Here is a 13,406-nt window from a genome sequence, read left to right on the forward strand (position 1 = left end):
ACAAAAGGAGATTAAGATCAACAAATGCATAGTCATACTGTACAATGTCTTCAGCCCTCTTCCACTGGGCCTTGAGACTGTGGTCAGGTAATTCTATGCGTCAGAAAAATGAAATGAAAGCCTATTCGGCCTACTGTATAGAAGTGCAAAAAGAGGAAACCATGTTTCCACCAAGAATGTTCTCCTCACCGCCTTATTTACATTTGACAATCCTGCATCACAAAAGAATTTTTGGATAAAAGGATCCTTAATGAAGCTGCCAAACTGAAAAACAATCCTTAATCTCATATAACAATAAAGTTACAATACACTCTTTCTAGAACATAGATTAAAGAACAATTCAGCCTCTATTGGGATTTTTTTTAAACAAACAAACAAAAAAACATAACAGCTAGCTAATCCAGAATATTTAAAAAAAGGAAAGATTTTATAACCAAAAAAAATATCTTACACTTCAGAGAATTCATACACTAATAATTCTAGTCTGCTTTTGTTTCTTGTCTCCTTTTGAGTCTGCCCGTTCAATAATGTTGTGTCAATCTTGTGGATTTACCTTTGTGCATCCCTGTGTACTTGTCCTTAATCACAGTCAGTTCATAGATCTTCCCAAATTGCTCGAAAATAGGCTTGAGGTCCTTTTCTTCCAGATTCCTTGGGATCTGGCCGATAAAGAGCTTTATGGCGTCGGGCTCCTTCATTGGGACGGTAGCCTACGGGACGGAGCGACAGTGGCGCCCGGGTTTCAGCACTGTGGAGTCGTTCAGCGGAGGTAAAGCAGTCGGTGTGGCGTAAACGATTTCCAACAGAGACGTCCAGGCAGGTCTGAAGAGCAAAGGATGATATACAACAATGAGGAAACGCGCGACGTGACACAAGCTACAGAACGAGATCGAGATGACGGAACTTTAGCTCGGATCAAGCGGGTGATGCCGATCGTTAAGGGTGATAACCACAGAAGGCTGCAAAAATATCAGTGGGACAAAAAACAAATGTGGGTAAAATATAATTTCCCAACGCTTCTATAAAATATGTACGGTGTGATATTAAATTCGACCTAATATCAATACATTTAAGTTATATAAAAATTTACAATGAAGGTTGACCTCCATGCTTCTTTGTTTAATCTTGTAGAGATGCATATAGGCGTACGTCAACGTTGTTCTTTGTCATGAATGGGAGAGGAGCGTGTGCACATAGCCTTCTTGACTGAACGCAACACGTTTAAAATTAAGTCATAAAATATGTTTCGATATTGTATGCTGTTAAAAGGGTGATAGCATCTTACATGATCCCTCCTTTTTTAGAAAAATCCGAAATTTGCTGTCTTCTCGTTCTTCTCGCGTTCTCTCTCCCTCTTGTTAATCCCGGGAGGATGTTTGTTTATTTAGTTTCTTGCAACCGTGCTGTGTCGTCTCCGCCGTTTTATCGATGTTGTCATAAAAGAGGTTTCTCAATATGTAAACAGATAGTATAGTACCAAATGGCATTTGAACTAAATCTGTGCATCGGTCACCTTTGGTCCGTCTGGGTTGTGTCTTTCACGAATTCAATCTTGAACGAAAATTGCTTTTGATAAGGTCATCCACCCGAACGGGGCGATTTTATTTTTTCAGCTTCTCAGATGATGCCCCTTGGAATTCTATGTTAAAAGCTAAGGAAAATGCATAGAGCTCACCGCAGATTATATCCACGGTCTTGACACACAGTTCGTATACGCCGTTGCTTTGACGTCGTAAACCGGTGTCTCCCCCTGTCCATCTCCAAACCTCCCTGGGGGTGTGGAAAACCGTGATGTCTACTGAAGGGAGCGTCATCATTTCCCCCTCCCCCCCCAAAAGATGACACGCAGGCAGACCAAACAGTGTTTGTGCATCTATTGCACTCCAAGTCTATTTTACAAATTTTACATTTCAAGACATACTTTGCTACTGGTAAACAAAAATAAAGATGTGAATACTAATCAGGCCTTAAAAATTGCTTTAATCACGTCCCAATTACAAATACGTGAAGTATAGACAGTATTTTAAAGAACCATCTGGTAATGAAAATATATCTTAAGTCAACATTTATTAACAAAGAGGTGAATGTATATGGTAAGGAACGGATATACTGGCGATATATTTTGGACGGCTTTATTTTCCCTTCGCACATTCGTTTTCGAGTCTGAAAGTACATTACAGAGAGTGCCTGACATCAAGGACGCTAATCCTCCTTTTGTTCTCGAAGGGCTCTGGCCGCGGTGCTGAAACTGTCCAGAGCGATCGTGTTGTCGGTCGCAAAGATGCCAAGCTAATCCATGCCGCTTTATTATGAAGTAACAGCTCTTAGTTTCTATCTTATACCGCCTACACGACAGAGCAGAAAATAACTAATATTGAGAACTAATACAAGCCATGTAACCTACTTCAAGTGAATGTAAACATCACATGCTTTGTGTATTACAGGAAATATGCGAATGTTAGAAATTAGTAAAAAGCAGGAGAGAGACGTAAATCGTTTTCTTACTGGAGTTTCAAATATGTGATCTTTAAGCCGTTTAGAGGGCATGATTTCGGTACCATCCGTTGCGTACCCCGAAGTCCTGTATCTTCGTATTTCCTCATATCCAAAAGTCCATACGAGGGGCTTATGGGTTGCTCACCTTCCGACTCGAATTTAAAGACACAAACGCTAAACAATGTACGCAATGAAAACTTGTTTTGCCTTTAAGATCGCTGGACAGAGCGGACTAACTGGCAGTTATTCAATGAATAGCAACTGACTAGTGTTATAATAGCCTAAATTGTGCTTCTATGATTTACAGATCTACCGTTCTCTCTTCACAAACCATAAAAACAGATGTAACACGGATAGAAATAAAAGGGGATAAAATGAAAAACCCCTCTTGAAAGCATTTGATACCTGTCTGTATCAGTAACGAGGAAGTGTGAATCAGTAAAGTGATTCATCTTCTACAGGTTTGACATTACATACAGGCGAATATATCATATATCTATCCTAAGTCATGCAATAGATAATGTGCCCAGATCTTCTATTTGTGAATGTGAACATAGACATTTGTAGTGCAGACTGGGGGTTTTACACTGACCAATGTATTGGTGTAGATAAACATAGCTTCGCCTACACTGTCCCCCAGTGCAAACCCACAAAATTTCTCATCCTATAGCAGGACCATTTAATCCCCACACGTGAAGCTAAAGTTACACCAAGGTGACAAGAAATACATTGAAACTGGAGAACTGAAGAACCAAGAAAACCTAAAGTTAATCAACCAATCTGTTCTGCCCATATGGACTTTAAAGCCTAAACAAAAACAAGCATCAGGTCATCAGATATTTTCTGATCTAGGCCACATTCAAACATCAACCAGCTAATTCAAAACAGATCAAATCTCAACATATTAAACCAACAGTGGGTGGGGTCAGGAGAGGGAGGGCAGATCTGATGTGAGCAGACACTGCAGCACTTGGACCCAGCTGTGACACCCAAAATCACCACAGCACCAGCCTCAACTTTAAAACATCACCTGAGTGCTCCAGCACTCAGAGAACAAACACTTTCTTACTGAGAATAATAATAACAGCCATAATATAATAATAATAATAATAATAATAATAATAATACAGAAAGGCTCAAGGAATTAACAAAACGGTTCCCCCTCCCCCTCTATTTCTGTATAGGTTACCTTGAATTTCAAGTAGGTGATTCACTGTCATTTGGTGTCCTCTAAACCACTCCTCTTTCAGGCAGACAGCATCCTTCTTGCCAACAAGGATCGTTCACTTGCACAACTGGGAGTAAAAGGGAAAAGGAAAGATGAATGTGGTAGAGGCGAGTGGGTAGAGGTGGCCAGCACAGACACAGTGCCAGACACAGAAAGAAAGATGTTTGAACAGGAGAGAGATAAAGGGGATAAGCCTGATGTCATTACAGAGAACAGAACTTGAGGCAAAACATGGAAAAAATCAAATGCATAAGGCAGTAAAATTGAATGTAATTTACCAACACGTTATTGATCCTAAGTCTAATTATCTCCTTAAACATATTAAGCCTATTAAACCTATACGATTATCAATAGTGCCTACAGTAGGAATAAATGGCACACGCATGCATGCATGCATGCACGCACGCACGCACGCACACACAGAGAGAGAGAGAGAGAGAGAGAGAGAGAGAGAGAGAGAGAGAGAGAGAGAGAGAGAGAGAGAGAGAGAGAGAGAGAGAGAGAGAATATAATCATTACACGAGTGAAGCAATACTGATTAGGATGGCTCACATATATTTTCTCATTTTTATTTATGTAAATACAAACGTAATAAAGCGCATAAGCATGACATAGCCTGCAATTCTAGTTCATGCGTCTGTACTAAAATGCAAACAACGACGGGCAACGAAGATAGATTTTATTCCTCTCTGATCGCCTTTGCTTTCTGCCATTTGCAAAACACGCATGTCCCTTGCGCGGTTTGCGTGAAGGCGCGGAGGCTTCCTCATTGGACATAGTGGACAAATCAGAATCAATGTCACGAAAATAAGTAAGAGGCGGGAGAATACGAGAATCACGCCGCAAAAAGATCAGAAATCACACAAACACAAAGTCAAAACGTCAGGACATGTAATTCGACGTGCCGCCTCGAAATACATTCTAGTTCAAAATGCTATTCAAATTCAAATAACGCAAAGACATTTTCCTATAGCATACACAAATGTAAATTTTTATTCATTTTATTACGCGTCCGGTACTTTCAAGTTGGCCTAAACAGATCACAAAATTATTCTAAGAATTATGACTGGTAGAAGCGGCGACCTGATACAGCAAAATCAGGTAAATATCTATAATTAAAAAAAAAAAATCAGATGATACTATGCCTACTCGGTTGGTAAGCTAAAATCCTGTTCTGCACTGTGACAAAGTGTTAAGTTGCACTTCACGTGTGATGATGAAGATGTCATGCTGCCATTTGCGTGAGGTTGCCAAATCTAAAGAGTTATTCTTCAACCTTTATGACGTTTATCTAAAATTTGTAAAAGCTTGTATTGTTGATAGATTTGATAGTTAATGTGCTCTTTAAATATTAGCTATGGCTTAAGTGCATATCAACTGCACAGCAAAAGCACTATACTTCAGTAGAGTGACGTGTCTCCTAAAATAAGGTCAACTAAAATCTGATTTTGAAGCCAAGAAAACCTAATTGCATTCAAGTGTTCAAGTCCAGTTTAAAGGCAGTCTTTTTCTCTAATTCTACAGTTTTACACAAAAGTATAATATTTAAGTGGTCAAATTTTCCTTATTTAGGAAAACTGAACCAATCACCTACTACTTGTATTAACACACAACATTATGTCTGAGCAAAGGGTAAAGCCATTTCAACAATAATCTCCTTAGTGTAGGGACTAACATCTCTGTATTGACAGTAAGCACAACCTTTCATCCCCTAAGAAAAGTACTGCAACACGAAACCCTCCGCATAACAATTTCCTCTCCCTCCACATGATCAGAGCTTCCGGTGCCTGCACTTTAATGCCCCGAGGAGAAGCCTGTGTAAGTATTCAACACTTAGTCTCAATGCACCTCCCATTCAGGGTCCACAGTGGCAACTGCCTGGCTCTCTATTTAAATGAATAATTAGTAACAATGGCAAAATGTCTTAATTTGACTTTTTCATTTATAACCATTTACAGATAATGTGTTACAAGTTACAAATGCTACACCTGAGTTTGGGCAAAAACGTCTGTATTTAAAAGAAAATATGTAACGCTAACTCACCATACAGAAGCAGTAGTTTAGTGACATTAAAGATTAATTTAATTAAAAATTGGCACTGAAGACTAGTAGACCAGTCTTAGGATGGGCAATTTCAGCCAGGGGACAAAGGGGACAATTTAACAATATGTTCTTCAATTTAATCAATTTTTAAAGATATCAATACAAATTAAGTTGTCTGCAGATTATAGATTCTATAGCAAATTAATGTAACTGTATTATAAATGTTAAGGCATATACATTCATAAGATGGTCTGTAAATGTCACAGACACCATTATTGTACAAAAATAGTGGCTATCAACTGGAGGAGAAATATAATGCCACAAAGATGTAGGTAGATACCTTCTGACCAATCAGTTAAAAGATTAGAGATGCAGCAGGAGATCTGATTTTATAGTAGTAAAACTTTGCACAGCTGTGTAACTCAAGTCAAAAGATGCTAATGCAACCTAATTAAAGCCACTGGTTTAAAATTAATGAAACTTATACATCTGGGATTTAGAGTCAATTCCTTCCATTCTATTAAGTCATAATTAAGCAATCAATGTTTTAGCCAAGCATGTTATCTCCCTGACTCACTGGCTGGGTAACCTTTCTCTTTTCCTACCCATCATCAAGCATTACTAAAATATGAATACTTGACACTTAAACCTGTCAAATAGATTTAATTCAAGGTTTCCGGGTAGTTCTAATTTGTATGACTTAACAGATGCATGTCTATTAGAAATAACATCAATAGATCCAAGTCAATGCTGTGGTAAAATCAAGTTAATTCAGTAACCACCTTAATAGCTATACAGCTTTTAGTCAGTAAAGAATAGCAGTTTCACTGATGATCTACAGTCAAATACACAATATTTCTATTGCCTTTGAATCATGTCATGCGAATGTATTTTTAGATTTCATAATACAAAGTACTGACCATTTCAAAAGCGACACATTATTGACCTTCGAAGCTTCAATAGGTCAACAAGGAATGTAAAAGCAATAAAATACATTACAGTCAAAATTTGGGTATAAACTGATATGTTATTTCAGTGTTTTCATTCCTTAGTTAACAAGACCTGACAGCTAGCCAAGTATCTTTTGGCTATTTTTACACAACTCTGACCTCGCTCACTAAAGTTTTGTTCTCATCAAAGAACAAAAACAGATTTAATATATATAAGTGGCTATAATGATAATTGGCCAAATCTGCATAGTCCGGGCATGACAGGTGGTGGATCCAGTTATGGTTAACTTTCACAATTTGTTGCTTATAGGAGCTGTTTTAAAAGCCATGCCAAATAATTTCATTTATTAAAATGACTGTATCAAGCTTATCCTGACCAGAACTATTCCACTAAATTGGAGGAAAAATCATCAACTTAATTTAGCCTGTATAATTTTGTTTGTGCAATGTTTTAACTATGTATCTTTTCTCCTAAATAACTTTTAAAAGCAATCAGGCTAACACCTATGAAAATAGCACCAGATCATACTTGCAGGAGAATGCCAATACTTCAACCCTGCTATATTATCACTCCGATACAAGAGTTAGCAAGAAAATTGCTTGTCTGGGTCACTGCTAAATTTTTACTAAGAATCTAAGAGTAACTGAAATCTTTCCCCATCCTCAATCACAACATGGTATGTGTTTTTAACATGCAAATACAAGATGAAACACCTCACTAGCTACCTCACGGGTCATTCCTTCAGAAATTAAATCGAACTCTACATCTCATATCATATCTGAACAGTTCAGTGGCTTTAGAGGTAGAACAAGAACACTTGGCATTTTCTTAGTTGTGACTTTATGACTCTTCTGTCACCGCAATGACACAGATATAGTTGCTAGAAAGTTTTTTAATCCACAAAATTTTTTTTTTTTTTTTTGCATAAATGGCTTCTCATATGATCTGATCATTTGCCATAATAAAGACTATATTTTACCTCATCATATCTTTAAAGAACAAATTATCACAGTAATTAATTTTAAAAATTCAAAGTCATAGGATAATGACCTCTTTAAAAAGTTCAACTGATATTTGGTGCATAAATTCACATGTTTTGACCTCTTGTGACGTAAACATGCAAGTTTCTTTTTATGACGTTTTTTTACATTTTTACGTGTTTACAACGTAAACATGCAACGGTTTCTTCCTTATAAAAAAAAAAAAAAAAGATTCCTTATAAATGTAATATTGTCCAATCAAGACATTTCAGAGGACCTTAGGCGAAAAGTTGATAATCATCCAATACCACATCAACTGTGAAGCATGGTGGAGGAAGAATAGTGGTCTAGCCATCTGGCAATCACCGAAGAGCCAATTAATTACAAATGTACCAATTAAGCTGTACTAGGAAATGTAAAAATGTTCAAGATTTTGTCTATTTCGTTCACAGATCGCATTACTTTAGGAATCATTAATACAAAAAACTCAGGTAATTCTAGAGGCTTCACTTTTATCACAACTATACAGGAATTGAGAAATGTATTTTTCATAAAAGCAGTTTATAGATTTGTTGCATATTCAAGACTGAATATGAATATTTATGAAAATGGCCTGATACAGGGAAGATTTCAGCTTCTGCTGTTTTTAACTGTGCAATGTACTCTTGTCCATTTAAACAAGAATGCCTTATTTACATTCCATTTCACACTTTCAACTGCATTTTGCTTTTCAGCAGTCCTGTTCTTTTTAACAATTTAAGTTATATATTACTCAACATTTTATTTTTCTTGACAATAGCACTGTTAATCAGAAACCTTGGAGAAATCTGAAGCTGGGAGACTACAAGAGAGAAACTGGCCATGGTCTCACTGGATGAGGTTTTCAGTTCCTCTCCTTGTCAATACAGATTAACATTAGCCAATGGAGTGCATGTTAGATCTAAAATACAAAAATTAACTTGTAGCAGTCTCATCTAAACACTTTTGCAACAACGAACCGAGCAATTATTATTTTTTTAATTAAAGACTGCCTGCAAGTCTGATGAAGCTCTCAATTAAAGCAGCATATATGGGAACCGGCTACAGCTAGTGAGAAAACTGAAAAAAGCAGGGGGATGAAAAACACTTTCATAAACTAATTTTATATACCAGAATCGTTTATCATTTGTGTAAGCAGACATTACTTAGATCTCTGTACACAGACAAATACACAGTGGAAACTGCCTACTACTGTTCTTCTTCTGTCTTCTCAATCACTTTCTCATTTGACTAATTGCCAAACTGTATCCACTGACTTTAAAAAGTGCTCTACACATATGCCTAAAAATTTTCAGCATCCAAACCACTTTCAGTTGTATTTGAACATTCTATGTCCATTGATGCAGGTGGAGTGTAATTAACAAATTATGACTGTGTCCTGTGGGAAGTGAGAGGAGTAGTCATTTTATCTAATTTCTAATATATAGTGTTTTAAGTTTATTTTTAATCATTAACTGGTTGAGTTTGATAAAGGTTAATGATTTGACTCCGAAACTAACATAACTGAATTTGAAATGTAGAAATTGTAGTTGTTTCTGAAAATCTTTACAAAATGTCTGATTACTACATCCTTTGACCTAAATATCGACACCTACAAAAAACTGGTATTAGAATTCTGAAGCCAGCTCAAGAAATTCAACTAAGTATCCCCAGCTCAAAAAATATCTACAAGTGTGAATGCCTACTTGTGTTAAGTCTAAAAGTAAACAAAAATACACACCTCACAGACTTTGCACCTTTTACTCCAATATTAAGATATAGGCGAGTTTTTTTTCCCCACAATATGCATTTAACACTTTATTAAATGCATCTTCTAATTTCCAGGCAAGCTAATGTAATTGACTGGGATTTTTCAGTAAGAAAAACAGCTTAACTTATTCAGGTGACTTCAAAAAGTTTTTGGACAAAAGAAGCAGTAAATATATAATGTAGGTCATGTTTATTTTTAGCTAGTTAAAGACATTCAGATGCATACTTTCCATACTTCAATTCAAGTGTTTTGAAAACCAAAAAAAAATAGTTCCTGATGCAGCTAAGATGAAAACACTCAGAGACACCATGGTTGAGAAACAGTGCACTCTCCCATGGAGTTTTTCCAAACACTTTATTTAAGTCAGTACAATAAAGAATCTCCAGGAACTAGTAAATAACGCTATGTTGATTCTGGCCCCATTACAAAATAACTTCTTTTCTTCAGCAGCTTCAGTCATTTCAGACAAATACCTGCTAGTGACCCTCTTTACACCTGTCCTGCCCACCCCACCTTCATGAAATGAGTCTCCTTTTGCCATATCGCATCTCCTGAATCTCCATGAAAGATGGTCACAGAGGTTGGCCAGCTGTTAGGAACACACTAAAACTGCATGGGCAATATATCCCTAAAATTCAGATGCCTTAGTCTCAACCCCCCCACCCCCCACCCCCCACCCCCAAGAAATTATGGATTAGGTATCAATCTCTTACCTAAGTAGACAGCAACAGTCTACTGAGTGCAGGTGTACATGCTGTTTCAGTCTATGTACAAAGTTTTGTACATGAAGACTAAAACAAATTTTAACAGAAACACATGACTAAGTACTTGGTCTATAGAAATGTACTGTTGTTAACTGAACCTATGAAAACATTCACCTTAATGCCAGAGGTAAGGTTCACGCAAAAAGATATACTTGTTCACTTGCAAACAGACAAGAAGACAGACACGCACGCGCACGCACACTCACACTCTAAAGGTATGGATGGATTAACAGAATAAAATCCTTCTGCATATTGCCTTATAACTGTAAATCAATGCCACAAAATACAATCAAATAAAAGGATAACCACCTCATTTTCTCTTTATCTTGCAGTTTCATGGCTCCTCCGCTTGCTTGATCCATCTCGTCACCAGCATTCCGAGCGATTCTCTCCAGTCCTCCTGCACTCATGTTCATTTCTTCTTGCTGATTCACCCCTCATTACATGATGACTCCTCCTCACAGCCCATATAGTTTGACACTCCTTCAAATCAAATCCCCATCTGAATTCAGAGCACAGATCAAGCTGTCCAAGACCAGTGCATGTATGTGTTTCTGTCATATGTAACAATCTGTCCACCCATGTGAATTAGTGCTGTTGTCTATTGTGGCCTAGTGAATGACTCCAACATAAGATTCACATCATAGGGTTGTTAGAATTCTAGCAGGTGGACATGTATATTTCAACAGTTCATCAGTAGCTCAGTAACGTGGTGGCAAGAAAGGTCTTTTAGGGGGGAAATATGGACCCCCAGGGCAAGGAGCTACTCCAAAAGGAGGGCCATGTCGCTTTCCTCTAAGATATGGTGGTTCACTGGGACATGGCATATGTGGTAGAAGAGGACGATGGAGAGGTCTCTGGGGCAGGTAGTGACCAGGGCATGGAGCACGATAGTGAGGTGGACGAGGGGGCCTGTGCTCAAGATGAAGAGGCAGTCCATGTTCTGTGTGGTGTGGTGGTAAACCTCGGTCTTCTGCATAATACATTTGTGAGGGAGTAGAGCGGGGGTGATCAACATCGTAAAGAGGGGGTGAAGGGCTCTGAGCAGTGGGGTCATAATGTGTGTCAAAGTATGGATCCTCAGATGGAGATCCTGAAGGACTAAGAGGCTCGTGGTACCCCCTTAGTGTAGAGGGAGGGCTCAGGCTGTGGTGAGACATATTAGGATAGTTTGAATGGTGAACAGGGATTCTGGGACGGTGGTTGTAGTCCACAGGGCCATTCGGCGGGACAAGAAGTGGCACAGAATCACGAAGCCGAGGTCCCAAGACTTTCTGAAGGGGATGGAAAAACTCCTTGGCCTGTGTCTGATGGGAAATGCGTTCATCAAAATCATCAAAACCAACAGGATTTACTGGAATACATGCTTGACCCTCACTGCTATCTTGTATGTTGTTAACGGAATCCGGCATCTTAGTACGATCTTTGGCTCCATCCACCACTTGAGGTAGAAAGTCTTGAGGAGGAGGTGGGAGCTGTGGGATTGGAGGGAGTGGGCTGCTGAAGAAATTAGGAGGACTGAAATCTTGTACAGATTCGTTAGAGCCATACTGTTCACCTCTATATGATTCAGAGTTGGACATCACATTCTGGTCTTGAACATCTCCATATGTTTTCCCATACCAACCATCATCTGCCAGGTTAGCATTGTCTACTGCATTACTAGTACTGGGATATGCGGTCACCCCTTCACTTATTGAAGTATTTCTCTCCATGGTTGCAGAGTTTTCAGTTGACAATGTATTATTGGCTGATGATGGTGGCAGACAGTTTTCCTGCTGATGTCCCATCTCTGATTCTACAAAAAGTGGGACAGAACTTTGGAAGTCTTGCTTTACTGCAAAATCCCTTTGGTAGAGCTTGCCTCCATTTTGTGATCCAGGAACAAAGTGTGAACCATGCATGGTGTTCTCTTGCCATGAATCATTCGCATAACTGGCCATACATAATCCACTCACTTCTGGGGGTGCAGAAGTGTCTGCTAAAGATGAAGTTGTTGATGCAGTTTGGCGAGGCCCTCCCTGATACAAAAGCAGTTGTGCTACAGGACTATCCATGACTTCATCTTGCGTGGGTGTAGCACCAGACTCATCCCTCACTGGAGTTCCTCCAAGGTTTTCTGTGCTTGCTGTGGGACTATCAATGGTCTTAGGCCACGAAAGAACAGATGGAAAACCCATATTCAGCCCTCTCATTCCTGGATTTCCCTGAAGGAAATTATCAATTTTGGAGTCCAGACTACTGGTGATAGAGGTGATGGGCTCTCCTACTTCTTTCTTTGTTTCCTTCTGAGTGCCCTTGGTCTGAACAATGTTGGGTGATTGAGTACAGCGGAGAGGGACAGAGCTCTGAGAGGAGGAGCCTCCCGCTTGTGAATGAACTGATGTCGGTGCAGCGGTCTTGGAAGTGGCATGTGTATGCGCTATGAGAACGGTGCCTGCGGGTGGGCCCATATCTGAGCCAGAAGCAGCGGAAGCCATTCCAGTCTGAGTGTTTAGTAAGGAAGACAGTCCTGAGAGAGAGAGAGAGAGAGAGAGAGAGAGAGAGAGAGAGAGAGAGAGAGAGAGAGAGAGAGAGAGAGACACGGACAAAGAAAAAGAAAATAGGCTATAAGCAGAGTTGGAGTCAGCAAGTTTGTAAAAAGGTTACTGGATGCATAAAAACCTTTTTCCTCCTTTTATCTCCTACCTCCTTTTTCCTGTCAATCCATCTTTTCTGAAATTACACCATTAGCCTATCGCCCCATTTTATCTTCAGTAGGTACTTTTTATATCTACTTTAAATTTTAACTGTTTCATTATTCAGTTATCTCCATGTATCCATAATCCATTAATCTCCAAAATCTGTGCTTTCAAGATAGAGCATCTACCAGTTAAAGAGTACTGCCAATTACCTGTCCTGCTTTACATGCTAATCTTACAAGCAGACAGTACAGAATAAACACATAACCTTGTGACTGGCTCATACTCTTTGAAAGCAGAGCATCTCACATCAGAGAATTCAAAGACTGCTATCCAGAATTTGGAACTGTTACAACATTTTGAGCCAACAAATTGCTAGTTTATTTCTTGGTAGTATGAACATGTCTTCTACTCACACAATAGCTCTAAAGTGAAAAGCCATTATATAGGGTTGCATGTGTGAAATGTGAATCA

The 13,406-nt window shown here is 38.7% G+C and overlaps 1 protein-coding gene across 4 annotated transcripts in view; it reads right to left on the minus strand.

The window, feature by feature from the left end:
- Nucleotides 1–13,406, minus strand: part of celf3a (cugbp, Elav-like family member 3a) — a 58,902-nt gene that overhangs the window by 18,871 nt on the left and 26,625 nt on the right. The window contains exons 1-5 of one of the 4 annotated variants that reach the window (XM_035528799.1): nucleotides 10,561–10,942; nucleotides 3,686–3,791; nucleotides 2,506–2,648; nucleotides 1,286–2,345; nucleotides 554–822 (exon numbers count right to left, since the gene is read on the minus strand). In XM_035528799.1, coding sequence (XP_035384692.1) covers nucleotides 554–698 — 145 coding nt within the window. In that variant the 5' untranslated portion in view covers nucleotides 699–822; nucleotides 1,286–2,345; nucleotides 2,506–2,648; nucleotides 3,686–3,791; nucleotides 10,561–10,942. Of the gene's footprint in view, nucleotides 1–553; nucleotides 823–1,285; nucleotides 2,346–2,505; nucleotides 2,649–3,685; nucleotides 3,792–10,560; nucleotides 12,764–13,406 lie in introns of those variants that run through there. The other 3 variants (XR_003410130.2, XR_003410131.2, XR_003410128.2) reach the window with 3 other exon arrangements.

The sequence above is a fragment of the Electrophorus electricus genome, chromosome 8 (assembly GCF_013358815.1).
Source record: "Electrophorus electricus isolate fEleEle1 chromosome 8, fEleEle1.pri, whole genome shotgun sequence".
NCBI lineage: Eukaryota > Metazoa > Chordata > Actinopteri > Gymnotiformes > Gymnotidae > Electrophorus > Electrophorus electricus.